Genomic DNA, 19,720 nt, shown 5'->3' on the forward strand with positions numbered 1-19,720 from the left:
ACGATAGTTATGTCTTTCTCTAAGCAATTACTAACTATACAGTTGAGTCCTGTAGTCATTCACTATATCCTAACATCAAGTCAATTCAGTGATGATGGTCTGCACAACAGCAGGGATCCACCGATATAAGGCTATGGTCAGACACTAAAAACATGTCTGTAACTTAATCATCAAAATTTTGTCAGTAAATTTACATTTCAATTGCTTAATATTTAAAGAGACTCCATTTGACACACAGTGAATTTAAAAGGGCCTTCTGTCGTCTGTGGCAAATATTTATAACCCTCATTTTAGTTGTTATTCAAACACTGGTTTATTTGGCTTAAAGAATGAGCTGTACTGAGTAGTCAATAAAAACAAAAATGATCAATAAATGTTTTTATCTCATTTAGGACTGCACTATCAGATGTAGTCAATGTTTCACTAAGTAAGCAAAAAAAGTCATTTTCCTTAACATTAACCATCTACTTAATTAATGTGAGAAAAATTTACAAAACTGGATAAAGATGGTAAGGGGACAGTTTGGTGTATGATATGATAGAAATGTCCTTTCCAACTCTAATATCCTATAATTTTATAAGTTACTTGGTAGAAAAAAAGAAAAATTTTATAAAAATTTTGTTCTAAATGGTATATGTAAAAATAATAAAGAGAAGTACATCGAAAAAAATTAATGATGTTTATATCTACCTAATGACATCATGGATGATTTTCATTTTTAAAGAAATATTTTATACCTTTTAAATTTTCATATGCTATAATTAGCATATACTTTTTTTATGTGCAGAGTAAATAACACATTGTGACCCTCCCCACCAAAAAAAAGTCTTGAAAAAGGCAAGCATTGCTTTAATCTATTTTCCAACTAACTATGGCTCAGGAAGCCACGTTATTATTAACTAGGGTTGGAGATGCTGGTAGAGGTCATCCAAGGCAGAAAAGCGTTCTAGAAATAATCAATGGAGGCAGAGAACTGTGGAAATCAGTCTTGACCCTGTGCAGTATTTAATGAAGCAGAAATTAAGTCTATGCATATGGTAATTAAAGATGAAATCTCACATTAATTTTAACAAACTGGCTACCTGCTCACTGATTGCAGAGTTCAAGGAAAAGAGATGTTCAGTTCAGTCAAGGTCAGGGCAAAAGAGATGATAAACTGGATTTGATACAAGCACACAGCTTTTATTCCTAGGATATTTGCATTGCTTTGTTATTAAAGTTCTTTTCATTTCAGATTAATACATGAACTCCTCCAATGAAGATATATTAACATTAGCATTTTCTGAAAGGTTTATCTTGTGCATCATTTCCATGGCAACCAGCCATTGCAGCTAGGTAGGGAAAAGACCTAATTCATTATTCTGAAGTGTCACTGATTTAAATCCAATTCTCAAATATGTGTGCTATGGGCAACTAGATATGTGTCAAAGAATGCATATATATATATATGTTTGACAATATCAAAGATGGGAACAAACATTGTCCTTCCAGGAAGAGGAAACCTTGGACATTATAGTTGACTTAGTCTTTACAGGCAAATCAAATTAGGGTCATTAACAATTAATTTTGTCAAAGAAAAGAAATATCACTTGCTATTTATATTTGCAAATTTCCAGTGCTTACTGTGGTTGAGAAAAATAATGTAAGAAATATAAGCTCCTGTATATTCCATGACCTCAAGATTTCATCCTGATAAAGTTTTTGAAAATTTTTAGAAGTCAAACAGAAGCATAGTATTTAAGGTAAGAGATTCCTTATGCTTAAATAAAACTTTTTGGAATTTGAGTAGAACTGAATTGGTCAAGGAGGAATTGGTGGAGGTAAGCACATTCAGAATATATATATATATAATCTTTATTGATTTCAGAGAGAGGAAGGGATAGGGAACGAAAGAGATAGAAACATCAATGATGAGTCGTTGATTGGCTGCCTCCTGCACACTCCCTACTGGAGATCAAGCCTGCAACCCCGGCAAGTGCCCTGACCGGGAATCGAACTGTGATCTCCTGGATCCCAGGTCAATGCTCAACCTCTGAGCCACGCCCAGCCGGGCCAGAATATTTTTATATATGTTTTTCCTCAGCCTTCCTTATCTCATAAATTTAACCACCATTCTCCCAGTTGCTCAAGCAAAAAGCCTCAGTTATTCTTGATTCCTTTCTTTTTCTCACTCCCCACATCCAGTCATGTCAGCTCTGCCCCCAAAGTGTATGCCAGTTCCAACCTCATCTCAGCCTTTCCACCTGTACTACCACTCTAACCAAGTCATAATCTCTCACCTGGACCACTGCAATAGTCTCCTAATTAGTCTTTGAATCCACTTTTGCTTCCTGAGTCAATTTCCCATAAGCCACTTAGAGTGATCTTTAAAAAGTGTAAGTCAGTTATGATGTGGATGAACCTGTAAAATATGCTAAATGAAGGAAGATGGATGCAAGACACCATATACAGTATGATTCCATTTTTTTGAAATGTCCAGAAATGCAACTATAGAGAGATGTAAGTATATCAAATAATCACCTGGAGTGTGGGAATGGGAGTGACTGAAAAATGGGCATAAGGGATATTTTTGGATGATAGAAATGTTCTAAAATTGGATCACTGTGAAAGGTGCACAAGTCTGTAAATTTCCTAAAAATCATTAAATCGTACACTTAAATGGGTGAGTTTTATGGTGTATGAAACTATTTTAAAAATACCTACTTTTAAAATCATATCCACTAGACAGTAACGTCATTTGAAAATGGAGAAATACAGATGGTCTCATGGTCTCTCACTCAGTAGGTGGAGCTTCTAGTTGGGTACAAAGGCAAACCCCCTGAATCCAGGCTTCCATCATCTCAGCAGGGAGCAGGAAGACACTAATGTTTGTCCTTCAGGAAGGCATTTGTAAGCAAATGCACCATGTACACAAGCTAACAGGCAGAATTGGAATGTTTACAAAGAACAGACCTTTCTATTCCCTGTGAGTATTTTAGAAGCACCCACTTTAATACTAGGATCTCCTGGTAGAAAGTATTCTCATACATTAAAGCAGGTCCTTTCACATCCCCACAACATAATCTTTTGACAGATAGGATCATTTGAGTTTCTGTATTTAACTATTTAAAATATAATCTAATTCAGACATCTCATATCAGACATGTCATCCCACTTCCACTCCAGTTTGTTTAAAGGAGAGCCATTCATAGCAGACTTCTGGAATTATTAATGTAACTGTACATCGACCAAGAATATATATACATCATGCACACACACATTCTAAGGAACAGAGGCTTTACAAGGAGCTAATAATGCATATTTAGTTTTTGGAGGCTGGGGATGCATTTTTGTCCTTAACATCACATACCTGGAATGTGATGGACCTCTTTCCTGGGAAGTTTGGGAGGACAGACTTCCATCAAAGGAGTTTCCTCGGTGGCAGCCAGAAATGGTGGCCTTGGGTGAGATGGAATCTGACTGGAAGGTTTCGGAGACCACCTGGAGTCCCTTTAGGACGAGGAGAGAGCAGATTAATCTTTTTTCCTTCAGGTATACTCTCTGGAATCAGCTATCATATTACACACACTGCTTTTTACATTAAAAAATTGTGGCATAGCTAATTCTGATGTCATAGGCCGAGGAATTTTGCCTTCATCTGACAGTGAGTGGAAACAGACTTCGAGAGAGCATCAGTGTCATTCGAAGCATTAGGCTAAGTACTTTCATATACTTTATTTCATTTTTCCCTTGATTCAGTCTCTTTTTACCTCCATATCCAATATCCACAGGAGAAGAGTTACAAACCAACAATTCATCAAAGATATGCCAATACTGAGGTGAACCAGAGTCATGAGGCTGAAACCAAGCAACAGGTTAGTAAGAGCTAATCAAATAGAAGCCAGACATGAAAGTGCAAGTCCAAGGTTCAGGTTTTTCCATCACTCATCAGAGTGGGGATGCAATATATTTTTTTCCAGTTGGATACAATGACCTTTATTCTGAGCAAAGATTCAGAGGCTAAAACTGCATGCTCTGTATATTGGACGCAGTGCTCAATTAATGGGAGGGGTAATCAGGGTCACTTAAGGAGGATGACGCCAGGTGGTAGGCACAGAGAATGGTAGGCACAGAGAACCAGGGAGGGGAGTGTGGTCTTGAGGTGATGGATCCACTATGGGTTCCTAAGAAGGAAGGGATGTGATGAAAGGATGACACCTTGCATATAAGAAGTCCCTATGGAGTGGGCGAGTTAATAAATGATGCATTAGGAAGACTACTTGGGCATTATTAATTGATATTTATGTGAAACAAGAGAGGCTAGAGGTAAAAAACCCAATTAGGTGATTCAAGCTGCAATCTAGTTATGAGGACCAAGATTCAGAGGGTGGTAGTAGGCATAGAGAAAAAAGAGCACATCTGAGCTACATAATAAAAAGAAAACAAAGTATGATTTCTCAGCAAAAAATCAAATAGAGAGGATTAAGGAGAATGAATTATGATATTTATGTATTTCATTGTATCTAAGATATCATCAGTTATAAGATATACCATTATTTTATTTTCAATTAAGGAAAAAACTAGGACACTTCTTATCAGTGAGGACTTTTTATTTTATATTTATTAAAGGGTCTATTTCAGACTTATGTAGGAACAGCTTTTGATTATATATTCATCCTGTGTATACGTAGAAAGGAAAATAAGAGTGAAATAAATTGGTGTAGGCATACTTATTTTTTTTTTTTACATTTAGAAAATTTAACACAGAGTTGTTGATATATGTTTTTCCATAAAATGCTTTCCCTGTGTCAAGTATTATTTTATAAAAGAGTGTTCCACTATTCCTTCTGACATATTCTTATAGAACCACTGATCCTGATTCTGCAAATTCAGATGCTAGAAATGACCAAATTCATGCTGTGCAACAACGACAACTATATCAAGACTGCTGCCAGAGACGGAGATTGTAAGAGGCCAAAGGTCATCAAATACACTAAATTTCAAAGATGTTAAAAGTGAAAGAAAGCACATCATAGAAGAGATCAAATGTAGCATATAAATCACAGTGTGTGCACCTAGCAATTGCTCAGTGAATAGTAGATATAATAGGATACCCAACTTTTCAGCTTGGAGCATATAAAGAACGATGCCATGCCTAGCAGTCATGCTCCATCATTGGATGGAAGCCAGCAAGTTTTATTTTGTGCATGTTGAATTGGAAATGAAGGCAAGTCATCGGAAAACATGCTAAGTTAGTGGCAATAGCTTTGCACTACTCTTGCCTTCATTTCCTTCTTTTCCAAACCAAATAGTGCATGACAAATTTGCACTGAATTATATTCTGTTTTATTTTGCATCTTCTGTTTTATGTGTATTAGTCTTGATTCCTCATTAAACTTTTAGCTTCCTTAAGGGTAGGACTGTATCTTATGACTCTTTTCTACTCCCTCCTCCCCACCTGCTACAGCACTATTGTACCTATTTTAGGATTACTTAACACATGTTCCTTAGGGGATTCAATAACTGACTGAGAACAAGGTGATGGTTTAGTTAACAAAGGATGAATAATGATAACGAACATCTAATGTCACACCCTAGCTATTGAGATAAACCAATAGTTGTACACAGTCTTCTTTCAGCATCCCCACCCACCCTTCTGGGAAGTGCATAAAATTATCTTCCACACTGATAGATAGAAAACCTGAGGCTGTTTAAAGTTTCACATTCAGGGAAGGGAAGCTGGCATTGAAGCCAAGTTGTATGATTCTAGAACTCATGTCTTACCCTTCATACTACACTGCGTCCAAGGAATGACCGTCCCCTTTCTTCTCATGGTTAAAATAAACTCACCTCCCCGTGTCTTGTGTCCTGATTTGGAGATTCACAGGTCTGACTCTGACTATTAATAGGAGAGCTTCTCTTAGCTGCAAAGATGAAAGAAATTCTATCACAGATTTTATAAGTTCATTTTCTTTCGTAAGTTCATTTCATTTTCAAATTAAGAAAATCCTATTTTAACAGTTCATTATCATCTTGAAAAAAGACATTTAATAACATGTGTTGTAAGAGAAATCAAATAACCAATTTAAAAATCTTAGCATTTCTAGGTTGTTAATCTAGATCTCTTCATCTATTTAGTCTGACTCAATAGGTTAAGGTGCTAAAATGTTGGCAATGCTAAGAACAATAATAGTTAACATCTACAGAGTACTTAATATCTGCCAAGTCCTGTTATGAGTGTTATCAACTTATTTAACCCTTAAAGTAATCGCATAATAACATGTGGTGTATTATTAGACCCATTTCACAAGTGAAGACATGAGGCACAGCAAGTTTAACTTGCCCAAGATTTCCTGACCTTTGTATAAAGGTTCCAGCCCAGGTTATCTGGCTCCAGGGTCTCTGCTTTAATGACCACAATAAGCTGTGCTAAATGACAATGCTCCATTTGAATTGTGAGTAACCTGGTGCTGAAAGGAAGGTGATTTACCAACCTCATAAGACCAGGGGAAGTGTCAACCATGCGCCATTGCTTTTACTCCTGGCCCTGTGGTCTAAGCTCGGTTTGATTTTCCCTCAAGAGCTGAGCACCATTTCAAGTCCCCAGGGGTCAGGAAGAGGGGACAGGAACTCACTGTGAATATCATCCACAAGCAAAGGGAGGGGAAGAGCCCCAGTACTATTCACCTGACGTGAATTCTTAATAGTATTTGTACATGTGTTAAATGATAGTTTATGTATGAGGAGAGAGAAGAAAGGGAGGAGGGAGGGAGAGAAGGGGAGGGAGAGAGAGAAAGAACCTAAATTTGAAGTGACCCCTCCATTCATATAAGAAAGTGACAGGTCTTAAAATAAATGAAAAAAGTTTTTCTTTAACAAACATAAAGAATGGCTTTTCAATAATAGTTTTGTTCTACTAAAGCATGTTTTATTGTTATTATGTCTAATTCACACTGTGTTTAGTTTTTAAACCTCATGTATCTGTCTCCACCATCAGATTGTTTTAATCCAATGAAACTAACCTTACTCTAGCCATGGAATCTGAAGTAGATCACGTCTGGCGATGACATCTTTACTTATTTAGTTCCTTGATGCTTAAACCATATGACAGACTGTTACTCTTGACTTTATCGTTTATTTCAATAGTTCATGTATTATATACATGGAAGTTGTGGGCTTAGTCTTCTTCGACTCTATGAAAAATTTCACTTTCCTTTTCAATGACCATAGTAAGCATGACGTCACTATAAACATATGTATATGAGTAATATGGCACTCCTAGTTTACAAAACTCCTTAATATTCATGTACCTTGCAAGGTTGTGTTAAGTTATACAGGAAGTTTAATTGACTTACTCAAAGTCACACAACATAACAGCATATGCCCTTGGTTTGGAGTTTCTCATCATGTGAATGACTCCTATACTGGGGACACCTAGGTAACTCCTCGGAGAAAGTTTCTTCCATTTGGCTTCTTTAAGGGCAAATTCTCCCATCACCCTCCTTCCTAAGACCATCCCACTGGGCATCTGAGTCACAAACCTGTGATGATGTTCCTGATGGGCTTCACCAGGGCTGTGAAGCCAGAGACTTCGGGCTGTCTGTGCTCCCACATGGGCTGCCATATAACAAGCCCGCTGGCCAGTCGGAACGTGAGGTCAGATTCCTGGGAGAAGAGGAGATCTAAGTCTACTAAGCGGCCTCTAAGAACTGGTTGAAGGGACCAGTCCATGCAAGGATTAACATCATTCACAAGATTATTTTCAAAATGGGTTGACCTTCCAGATCTTTGTTCAGCACACAAATGAGTATTCCAGGGTAAACCAATAGCCCTACATTATCATCACAATTACTATGGAAATCAGAGTGGTCTGCTTTAGGCAAAATTAATATTTAATTAAAATTCAGCTTTGGGCAAAGCATGAAACACACAAATTATTGTTTTGTGTTCACAGTGACGGAGGCCTGTTTATTTCAAGGCTTGGCAGACCTCTTTCCTGTGGTAATAATTATTATTCCTCTTAATTACTTAATTGTCTTTCCTTCTTCCTCACAGGCAATATCCTCAGATGCTGGCTATTTGACTTTCCATTCTCCAGTCCCATCTCCTGTTCTTGCATTTCACAGAAACAGGAACATATATTTTGACACTCCCTAGTGTATTATTCTGTAATGTTGCCTTCTCAACAATCTTTAACTCCTCAAGGGTAGGGATATATCAGGCATCTTCCCTCCCCCATCATCATCATAATGATTAACACAACATTTGGAATTGGGTGCACAATAGGTGCTCAATAAATACTTGCTGAATTGCACTGACTTTGCAACTCAAACTCACTCAATATATCTACAGTTTAAGATCTATTGCAGGGAGCACATTTTGTGTTTCATCATTACATCATTTTGAGAAGCCATGTTTAAGATGCACTCTCATGTTGTATAAATACAAATATATGACATTCTGAGATTACATGTTAAACAACCTAGCCTCTCAAAGCAATAATAAATAAATAATAAATAAATAAATAAATAAATAAATAATAAATAAATAAATAAAACGATGTAGAGAATGTGGTAGGAGATTCATGAACACAGCTGCGACGCAGGCATTCACTTAGGGCAGTGATTTGCAACCCTGCCTGGCGTATTATAATCGCCTGGGGAGCTTTTAAAACACAGGAGGCCCAGGCCCCACTTCCTTCCCTACCCAGACCGATTAAATTAGAGTCACTGTGAGGTTTTCTAAAGATCCCCCTGGTGACTCTCCCACTTAGTTATGTTTGAAAACCACTGATCTGGAAAAATAAGAGCTGGGAAGAAATTGGGAAAAAAAGAAAACAAAAAGTGATCCTGCAAATGGTAAATCAATGTCAAAGAAAGAAGCTTCAACGGGGAGGGAAGGCTCAGGAAATCCTTGAATAAACCTGCATGTGGGTAGAGAGAGGGCTCTTGTGTAGGCTACTGACTGGGATCCTGGCACCACAGCAGTGTCCACAATAGGAAAAGCCTCTAGGATGACTCCCTGGGGAAGTACATTCATTCTATAAGTGTTTAAAGACCATCTATTATGTACCTGGTACTATTCTAGGCCCTGGGGATACATCAGTGAAGAAAACATACAAAACCCCCTGTTCTCCTAGTGCAAAGGAAAATAAAGCAGGTAAAGAGCTGTGTCAGGCAAAGTGTTTCTGTGTTAGCCCTGATGGCTGGGGAAGGCCTGATTGTGAAGGTAACTTTTGAGAAAGGAGCTGCCATGTAGATATTTCCAAAAAAAAGCATTATGTGAAAAGGGATCAGCAAGTGAAAGGTATTAGAAGCAGCCAGGAGCCAAGTGAATGTCAGAAGAGTAGAAAAAAGTATGGTCAGAGAAGTTGTTGAGTTCCAAATAATACAGGCCTGACAGGTCACAGTGAGGGCTTGGGCAATGCCTGAGGAAGAAGGTTCTGAGTAGTAGAATGACATGACTGGACGTATGTCTTGATAGGATCACTCAGGCTATTGAGAATTAGGGCAGGGGTGGAAAGAGAGGCTATGTAGGAAGCTATATTATCATCTAGGGGAGAGATGGTTAGACTGGGGTGTTGGTAGAGGCAAAATGAGAAGGGGTAGATTCTGGACACATTCTGGAGATAAAGCTCACTGAACAGAGGTGGAGTGTAAGAGAAAAAGGTGTCAAAGATGTCTGGCTTTGTCATTGATAAAGATGGACAGGATGAAGGAGGAGCGGGTTTGGGGATCCCGGGAGCCTGGTTTTAGACATGTTAGGTTTGGGATACCTGTTAGATTATTCAGCTAGAGATGTTGAGTAAACAGCTTGACAGGCAGGTCTGGAGTGAATGGGAGAGTGACCCCCTTCCCTTGAAATGGACACAGGGAAGGCTGCACAGCATTAAGGGTGGTGTTAGGTCCAGCAAGCATGAATTAACAGTAAGCAAAGCTTATCAGATTTGTCCCCAGAGATGCAGGATGCCAAACTCAACGGGTCCGATTTCAAGGATTTTGTAGTTTCTGAGCTCAGCCCTTTTCCACGTTTCTCGTAAGCAGTCTTGACACAAATAAGACTCCAATGGACACTGTAGCGGTGCGTGAGCTCTCATACTAAAACCCTGGCCTTTAACCTCTGGTGAAACTTACTCACTGATGGTTACTGTCATCATTTGTTTTATTTGATATACTCCCAAATAGATTGTGTATCTCCCTTAAAAAAAAACACAAACAAACAAAAGGTCTTTATTGATTTCAGAGAGAGGAAGGGAGAGGGAGAGATAGAAGCATCAATGATGACAGAGTCATAGATCGGCCGCCTCCTGCACGACCCCCACTGGGGACAGAGCCTGAAACCCAGGCTTGTGGCCTGACTGGGAATTTAACTGCCGATCTCCTGGATCCTAGGTCAAAGCTCAACTGCTGAGCCATGCCCAGCAGGGCGATTGAGTATCTCTTGAAGACAAGTTATCCTCAAGCATCATACTTACCTGTTGATTAATTTTACTTTCCCCACAAAACACCAGTAAACCCAGTCATTCTTCAGAACTGAATACCTGCAGAACCTATGGCCTTCTCTTGTTTTCCTTTGTATATCTTAAGTTAGCTGAATCCATAAACTCTGGGGCCCTAATTCCACTTCTAGAGTTCCCTTTAATGGGCCACCCAATGCTATGTATGCATACATGACCAGAAACTCATAGATGGAGAAGATACTCTTTATCATTCAAACAGCTATGGGACATAAAATAATTTCAGGTATTGAAAAGTGCTAAGGGGAAAAAAACAGAGTCATGTGCTTGTGGCACTAAAGTAGGCAGGGAAATTCTTTCTGAGGTGGTGACATTTGAGTTGTGAGTAAAGCCATGAGAATGACGTGGCCTTGTGAAATCTAAAGGTGGAGCATGGGGGTAAATGTTTCAAATGGAAGGAAAAATCAGTGCAAGGACCTGAATGCAAGAAAGCACTTGTCCAGCTTGAGGATGATCCTGGAGGTTAGTGAACAAGAGAGAGGTTAGTGAGATGGAGAAAGATTTGGCAGAGAAGGTAGGCAGGACCCAGGACTGCAGGTCCTGTTAGCCAGGGGAACAGTATCAGTTAAATCAATGCTTTCCATTAAGTGTAACCTTTATGAAAAGACTTTTTAAAATGAAAAGTTAAAGCTTTTAAAGCAACAATTTGATTTAACAAGATTCAAAATGTTTAGTATGTTTGATGTGCAATGCAGCCAATGCATGAAAATCATTTGGGAAATTTACAGGTAATTTTAGTTCTATTCCTACCAGCAACGGACAACTTTAATTGAAAGTAAATTCTAGAGAAAGGAAACAAGACGGCGGTGAGGTAGCAGCTGCACCCGCCGCCTCCCGCAACCACATCAAAATTACAGCTAAAATACAGAACCACCGTCACTCAGAGCCTCCTGAGATCTGGCTGCACAGAAGCCCCACAACCAGGGAGCTGAAGAAGCACCGAGACCGGGAGGAGGGGCGGAGACGCCGGCTGGTCGGGGCTGGATCCTGGACACCCGGCCTCGGGCCCACACCTGGAGGGAATCTCCCCGGGGGAGGTTTCCCGGAGGAGGGAGGGGTCCCAGCCCCACAACAGGCCCCCAGCCCAGGGCTCCAGGGCCGGGAAGAGACGCCCCCACAACTCCAGGCTGTGAAACCAGCGGGGACTGTCCCTGAGGGTCGCGGAGGCTGCGGGAGCCCCAGCAGCTCCTCCTAAAGGGCCCGGCACGGACTCACTCGGACGCTCCCTCTGAGCCCAGCGCCGGGCAGCAGCCGGAAAGGACCCGGGACACTCGGGGAGGAACTAACCTGCCTGAGATCCGGACGAGAGGTGGAGGGGCGGCTTCCTCCAGGCAGAAGGGCCGGCAGAGGCCATGGCTCCTTTGGCGAGTCCTCCCCGCACACAGCCGCAGGCAGGCGCCATGTTTGAATCGCCAGCACCTGACTCACCTTTGGCCCCGCCCCGTGATTCCCGGAGGCCCCGCCCCTCCCCACCTGCAGCTCATCCGGGCCATTTCCAGGGGCTTTTCTGTGCAAGTGGCCTCTCCAGCCTCAGGTTTAGGACTTTCCTAAAATCTCTCAAACAAGCAGCAGCGTGCCCCATACAGCTTGATAAGTGGCCCCAGGCCTGGCACTAGTGGCAGCTGCATTGGCTCATAGCTTGGCCTCTCCTGGGCACCTCCAAGCCCAGCACAAGGAGCAGCCAACTACAGTTTGCTGTGTAGCTCATGCTGGGTCGCCCTGCACAAGGCACTGGCACAGGCTGACTTTGCATCTCCCAGGAGGCCCCAGAGACATTGCACCTGGTGGTCAGACTCGACCACGCTGGATTACAACCCTTCCACATCCACGAGTGACACACTCAAGGGGCGCACTTGGTGAACACCAAAGCTCCACTGAAGTAATCCCTGCTCCATAGGGGTGTCTCCAGCACAGCAGCTCTCTGGCTGTAGTTGCAGCTGGTCCTCACAGCTGATTGGCCTGGGGGTCAATTTCTCCCAGAGACACCAACAGCAACCAAGGCTCAACTACAACAGGACAGTGCACACAGCCCACACAGGGGAGCACCTAGAAGGCCCAGCTCAGGGGACTGGGGAGGCTGAGCCACTGGACCCTACAGGACACCTACTACACAAAGCCACTCTACAAATTCCAGGAAACATAGCAGCTCTACCTAATACATAGAAACAAACACCAGAAGCAGCCAAAATGTGGAGGCAAAGAAACATGTTACAAAGGAAAGAACAGGAGAAATCTCTAGAAGAGAAACTAAATGAAATAGACCCAAGCAAGCTAACAGATACAGAGTTCAGAATTTTGTTTATAAGGATGTTTAAGCAGACTATTAGGGAAATAACTGAGAAAATCAATAACATAATAAAGTACGAATTTGAAATGAAGGCTACACGAACTGAAATGAAGAATAATTTACAGGGAATCAATAGTAGAGTAGAGGACGCTGAGAATCAAATCAGCAATTTGGAACATGAGGAAACAAAAAACACCCAACCAGAAGAGCAAAAAGAAAAAAGAATCCAGAAATATGAAAATAGTATAAGGAGCCTCTGGGACAACTTCAAGAGGTCCAACATTAGTATTATTGGGGTGCCAGAAAGGGAAGAAAGAGACCAAGAAATTGAAAACCTATTTGAAAAAATAATTACAGAAAACTTCCCCTACCTGGGGAAAGAAATAGACTTATAAGTCCAGGAAGCACAGAGTGTCCCAAACAAGAGGAACCCAAAGAGGCTCACAGCAAGACACATCATAATTAAAATGCCAAAGGTTAAAGACAAAGAGAGAACCTTAAAAGCAGCAAGAGAAAAGCAGTTAGTTACCTACAAGGGTGCCCCCATATGACTGTCAGCTGATTCTCAACAGAAACTTTGTAGGCCAGAAGGGAGTGGCAAGAAATATTCAAAGTGATGAAAAATATGGAACTACAACCAAGACTGCTCTACCCAGCAAAGCTATCATTTAGAATTAGAGGTCAAATAAAGAGCTTCACAGATAAGAAAAAGCTAAAGGAATTCATCACCACCAAACCAGCACTACAGGAAAAGTTGAAGGGTCTTCTTTAAGAAGAAGCCAATGAACAAAAGAATCTGATGAACTAAATAGATCCAGAGACATTGATGCATGCAACAGATGACCATATTTCAGAGGAAAGAGGGAAGGGGGTGGAGGGTGGGAAGAGGTTAACCAAAGAAGTTATATGCATATATGTATAGCCTATGGACACAGTTAATAATGGGGTGAAGGCCTGGGGAGGGGGTGGGAGTGAAGTGGAGGGGGTCAATTGGGGGGAAAAATGGGACACCTGTAATACTCCAACAATAAAGATAAATTAAAAAAAAGAAAGTAAATTCTAACTAAAACTAAAATGGGTAAAAAGACTCAGCCTGACATGACCTTCTGCTTACCTTGATTCTGTGGACTAGAGGAGCAAACAGAAACACGAAGAGCTCCACAGTAGCCATGGAGTTCTGGAATATCTTCCTTCGGTTATTCTCTTCATCGTCGTTGGAGCTTCTTTGGCAAGGCGGCCCTGGAGAACCCTGGTTTTCAATCTGATGGATAAAAGCACTGCTACTGCCACCCCAGCTGGATCCTCGGTCTGTGCCCCCAAACCGCTCACTGTTGCAGTCCTGGGGGGCCTCCAGGAGCATCCAGTGCAGAGTGTGGAGGAGCTTTGTCTCAGCAACACCCAGTTTATCCTGGTGGCCTGCATGGGATAACCACACAGCCAGGGTAAGGCAAACTCTGTGGCCAGAACAATGGATGTCAACTTGGGGTCTAGGAAGAACATCCTTGCTCTGTGGTTCGATTTCCTGGGAGGCACTAGCATTTCTTTATACCCCTTACAACCACTGCTGGAAGGGCACATTCTTGTTTTGGGGCTTTCTAACAGGCCACAGTCTGCAGAATGGCATGCTGTCATAGGAGGAGAAAAGGCATGCATCACATTTCCTCAGTCAGATACCAAGCACGGTTGGCCCTTGAAGAACATGGGATTGAACTGCACCAGTCCATTCATAGGTGCAGATTTTTTCAGGTAAATACAATCGACCTTTCCTATCCTTGCATTTTGCATCTGCAGATTCAACCAACCAGGGTCAAAAATACTGTTTTCAGTCTGTGGTTGGTTTATTCCACAGATACAAGGGCAGACTACAGAGTTAAAGTTTATATGTGGGTTTTGCAGGTGGGATGTCTGTGTGTGCATCGAACCACACCCCAACCCCAACCCTCCACCTGTCGTTCAAGAGTCAACTATATATTTCCAAATGGGAAGCGTAACGGTTAAGAACATAGACTCTGAAGATAACAGCTACTCTATTTTAGGCAATGTGACCAGGAGAGGCACCTCTATGAAGGTACCATTTGAGCAGAGACCCAAATGAGGGGAACGAACTGGATGGAAGACAGCACCCACACTAACATGGGGTAGATGGCCAGGATAGACTGTCATGTGATAAAAGAAACCTACAAAATTTCTAAAAATGAAAAACAATCTTTATGTATATGCATGCACATACATACAGTACCACAAAGTGGAAGTGGTTACTTTAGGAGCTGGGAGGGCAAAGATGGGGACTCATCTTGGATGGGTGAGAGTCTTTAGATTTCCTATAACATTTTAATGTTTAGGAGGATATATATTCATGTACTACTTGTAAAATTAATTAAAATGTAAGAGAGCCAGTTCCTTCATTGGCAATATGGAGATAACGGTGGTAGTAATGTGTGCATGTTGGGGGGGGGAGGGGTGAGAATTAAATGAGATAATGTGTGCACAATGCCCGGGAAAATATTAAATCCCCAATAACTGCTATTGTGAATGTTGAACACAAAGGATGGTGGTGTGCCATAAGTAAGTAACACAGGAGCACCAACCTAGCTTGTTCCTGTTGGAAAGGAGGGTTGCAGTGCAGTGGAGGACATGAGGCAAAGCAGCTTGCACCAGCTCCCACCTGGAAATACTCTGGATGGCTTCAGAGAGGGCCGGAGAGAGGCCATGCAGCTTGTTTTCTACCAACACTCGTTCAAAGGACTAGAGATACCAAAAAAACACACAAAACCATGTAAAACAAGGACTCAGAGATTCTGATTGGTGAAAAAATGATATCAAGGTACTGTATACCCTAAAAGATGCAAATTCCTGGACCAGATTCTTTAGAGTGCGCTTACATTGCATTTCATTGGTGTGTTTTTGGTTTTTTTTTTGACATGCAGTAGGTTAGTAATAATTTCCCATTACTGACACATTTTCAGGTTTTTATCCAAAGTACATGGCGTGAATTATTAAATAAGTATCATATCCATCAAAATAAGCTTCCTCTAACAAAGAGTACAACACATTTAATTCATACAATTTTGGATGGAATATTTTATAAAATGCTGCTGAGTCATCCAAAGAGGCTGTCACAATTGCATACCAAAGTGAAATGTCTTTTGTAAAAGTGTCTTGAGGAACAGAATTCATGTCAATGTTCAATAGGTGTTAAATAAGATACACCCTTTCAAGAAATCTGACTTTGGGATCCCTGAGTTATTCCATGTCCCCAGCAATGACTGGGCGCAGGATACTCCTGACCTAATGCCTGGAACCATAAAGATACTGCATGTACATGTTGAGTAAAGAAAAAAAGGAAGAGACAAAGGGATGGAGGGAGGGAGGAAAGCGAGCTGTTTTTACTTTGGTGGTTTAGTTTTTCTATCCTGGCCAGGGATACTCTCAGGGAGTGCAGTACCCATAGAAGTCTGATCTACTCAACTGTTTTTTCATTTTTTTATTTTCATTTTTTGAAGGAAAAGGAGTATATTACTCTAAAGTGTTGGGGAAAGTGTAGGTATGAAATGTAAAATAGATTTAAGTATTTGACTAGTGTGAATAGAACTAGTGTGAACAGAACCCAATTGGTACTTGAGGCTACAAATGGTCTAGAAAATTGTGTCGGTGTGCTCTAGAGTGATCATAATACAAATCCCAAGAGTTTGAGCTGTATTATTGGAATTTTTAGGATACTTGAGAAAAAGAGATGTGGCTTAATATAGAAATTTTCCAATGGAAACTTTTTGATTCAAAAAAGGAAAATAAATTCCTAATGAAAAGCATGCTGAAGTTCTGGTAAGAAGTAAAACTAGAGATCCAGTCTTTTTTTTAAACAAACAAACAACAAAATAAAAGCCTTTGGATATGCTGACAATGCAAATTCAAATATTTTTTAAAATTCATCTTTATTGTTGAAAGTATTAAAGATGCCCCCCCCCCCCCCCCCCGTTGATCTCCTTCAATTTCTGAGCCTTCAGGTAATTTTTAGTAGATAAAATAACTTTCAATTTAGATGTTTATACTTCTATACCTACCTATCTATGAATGTGGCCTAGCTAGTTGATATTGTGTGACATTAAAAATGTCAGACATGTCTTTGCCAAGAACAGAGAAAGGTCAGGATTATTTTAAGCTAGTATAATTGTAAGCATGGTTTAAGGAAGACTCCGAGATTTCAAGTGTGAAATTACTCTACATTGAGAAAAATACAAAACAATTTCCAGTCAAAGGCTCTTGTTAGAAAGTTAGACCTAAAACAGATCTCTGTGACAACTCTGAAGGGCAGGAGATGCAACAAAACTAAGTCCAGCTTGGGACTGTGAGAGTGTATGAGTGTGTGTGCTTGTATTTAACGTTCCGGCTGGCTTCCATCCTAGGCTGTGGCCCTAACACATTTCAGAGCTCCTTACTAGGAGGTCTGCGTAGTCATTTGCAAATATTCATGGCGATATCTAAATAGGTAGGTTTCCACATTTAGGTCATAATATACACAATGTGAGCTTCAAGTTTTAATGAAGTCTATGGAAATTTCACTTCATTTGCTTCACAATTTCATGTCTTTTGGTTGCAATTTATAAAATGTGAATTTGTAGGGATATAGGATTCTCTTAGAATCTCAGGACAAAGCACTCTATTTTGCATAAATACAGAGGTGGGCAAAAGTAGGTTAAATTACAAGCCATCATTTCCTAAAAGATAAATCATAAGTAAGGATACAAAATAATTACAATAATAACAAGGAGACAAATAACACAAATAAATAATAAAAAAATCGATAAATAATAATACAAGGATTAACTCTGTTTTTTGTACTCCCAACTGTAAGCCTACTTTTGCCCACCCCATGTATTACTTTCATTATTTTAATAATTATTTTATATCATTAATTTTCAGACTTGCACAACAATGAAAGGACATAAAAGTTCAGAACTGCATGCTACTTTGAGTAGTTCATAAACACTCATTTTATGAACTTTCACTAGATAACAGTTGCAATTTTGTTAATTAAGGGCTTAATTTATTATTCTTCCTTGCAAGGCCCTCCACCACCCAGTTCTCTGCTATTCCTCGGCCCTCTTTACTGCTCTAACCCTCCCCCACTCTGGGTGAAGGGCCTTCAGACTTGCTGTTTACTCTGCTCTTCTCTGAGCTATTCCTCTCTCCCTTCCTTCAAGTCTTTGTCCAAGGCTCACATTATCCATCAACCACATCTAAAATGAAACCCCCACACTAGTGCTACTTAATCTCTTTTCTTGCTGAATTTTTCTCATATTGCTTATCACTATCTGGCTTACTATGTATTTCATGTTTGTGAGTAGCCTGGCCCCTCCGGCTAGAATGCAAACCCTGTATTTGTTTTGATTTTGGCTCTCTCCCATCATCTAGAACTGTGCTTGGCACATAGTAGGTGCTCAGTAATATTCGCTGAGTAAAGTATATATTTACAGTCAGTATGATTTAATGTCTTTCTTTGGGTTGAAAATACCACACAGAATACGGAAATCATTAAATGGTGAATATCACATACCACACAGGAGGCTTCATATTGCTTCCCCAGTTTAGGCCTCAAAAATGCACTGAAAAATTAATAGAGATATTTATTATCAACATAAATGAAATTATTATTAGAACATCCTTATCACATATATCCCAATGAATAAAACATGATGCTATGAAACAAATTTCATGCCTCCTTATAGCTTGTTAACGCGCCGGTGTTGAACAGCGGACCACGCTTGCTTTTTACATATGTAATTACATATATGAGAGAGGTGTGGATCCCTGTTTTCCATAGCAACTCTTATTCTGAACATTTTACCTAATTGAATTCTAAATTGCCAGTAGTCAGAAGCGGTGCGTTACTCGTGTGCAGCCGTATTAAAACTGGAAAATGAACACAGCTTGTGGGTCATGATTTCCAGAATCTAATTTCTGATATGATAAATCTTTAATAATAATAATAATAATCGAACCCTTGTTTCTTGTTTATTGGAATAGGTTTCAGGCTTATTATTGGAATAGGGGTGGGGGGAGCCTGATAAAAAATCGTTCTCCTCTGGCGACTTAACCAGGAACATGACGCTCGCTGAGTCCGAGCAAAAATGGTTAACAAGTGGGCACAGCAGGTATCTGCCGAACAGGAACTAGGAAAACAACAGGTCACCCGGCGGGAGGACGGCAGGAGATGGAGGGCGAACGGGCCGCGGAGCAGAGCCGGCCTCACGATCCTGCCTAGCTCCCTGCCCCCCCGGCTCGCCGCCCTCCCGCCCCTACAGGATGCACACGTTTATTCCGGAACTGCCCCCTGCCCGTAGCCAAACTTTACTGCATTTTCTAAATGCGCGTTACGCGGCGCGGAGGGGGGGCCGCGCGCTGCGCCGCGGCCTCGGGCCCGAGCCCCGGCCCGGCGGGCCCCTCACCTGGTTTGCCGCCACAGGAAGGTCTGGATGGGCAGCGGGATGCCGCGGCCGCCGTCCTGCTCCTGGCCCTCGGAGCTCTTCCTCTTCACCATGATGGAGGCGCCCGGGGGCCTCGCCGCGGGACCCGCGCTGGCTCGGCCGCCGCCTCCCGCCGCGCTCCCCAACTCTCATCCCCTCCTTCCCCCAGGCAGAGCCGGCTCTCCCCGCCCCGATCCCGCGTCCCTCGGCCCGCGCCCCGCCCCTCCCCTCGCGTGGAACATGGCTGCGGGAGGGGGGGCTGGCGAGCCCCGGAGCAGGGAGGGGGCGCTCGGAGGAGCTGCGGGCCCGCAGCGCAGCGCCCGCGCCCCGCCCGCTTTCAGCACCGCCCCTGTGGACAGCGGCGCGCGCGCCGGGCCCCGGGGGACCAGGGCCGCGCGCGGAGTCCAAGCCCCGCATCGCACACGGGGCCCCTGCGTGGCTCCTCTGCAGCCCCCCGGGATTCGCTCCCCTCCC

At 41.7% G+C, this 19,720-nt stretch overlaps 1 protein-coding gene across 5 annotated transcripts in view; it reads right to left on the reverse strand.

The window, feature by feature from the left end:
* UNC80 (unc-80 homolog, NALCN channel complex subunit) overlaps positions 1-19,420 on the reverse strand; it is a 163,405-nt gene extending 143,985 nt beyond the window's left edge. For all 5 annotated transcript variants that reach the window (XM_081143317.1, XM_081143315.1, XM_081143314.1 and 2 more), the window contains exons 1-7: positions 19,229-19,420; positions 18,337-18,385; positions 15,371-15,527; positions 13,897-14,198; positions 7,521-7,644; positions 5,830-5,903; positions 3,350-3,489 (exon numbers count right to left, since the gene is read on the reverse strand). In XM_081143317.1, the coding sequence (XP_080999443.1) occupies positions 3,350-3,489; positions 5,830-5,903; positions 7,521-7,644; positions 13,897-14,198; positions 15,371-15,527; positions 18,337-18,385; positions 19,229-19,320 (938 nt within the window). In that variant the 5' untranslated portion in view covers positions 19,321-19,420. The remainder of the gene's footprint in view (positions 1-3,349; positions 3,490-5,829; positions 5,904-7,520; positions 7,645-13,896; positions 14,199-15,370; positions 15,528-18,336; positions 18,386-19,228) is intronic.
* Between the last annotated feature and the right edge of the window lie 300 nt (positions 19,421-19,720).

The sequence above is a fragment of the Miniopterus schreibersii genome (genome assembly GCF_964146895.1).
Source record: "Miniopterus schreibersii genome assembly, chromosome: 7".
NCBI lineage: Eukaryota > Metazoa > Chordata > Mammalia > Chiroptera > Miniopteridae > Miniopterus > Miniopterus schreibersii.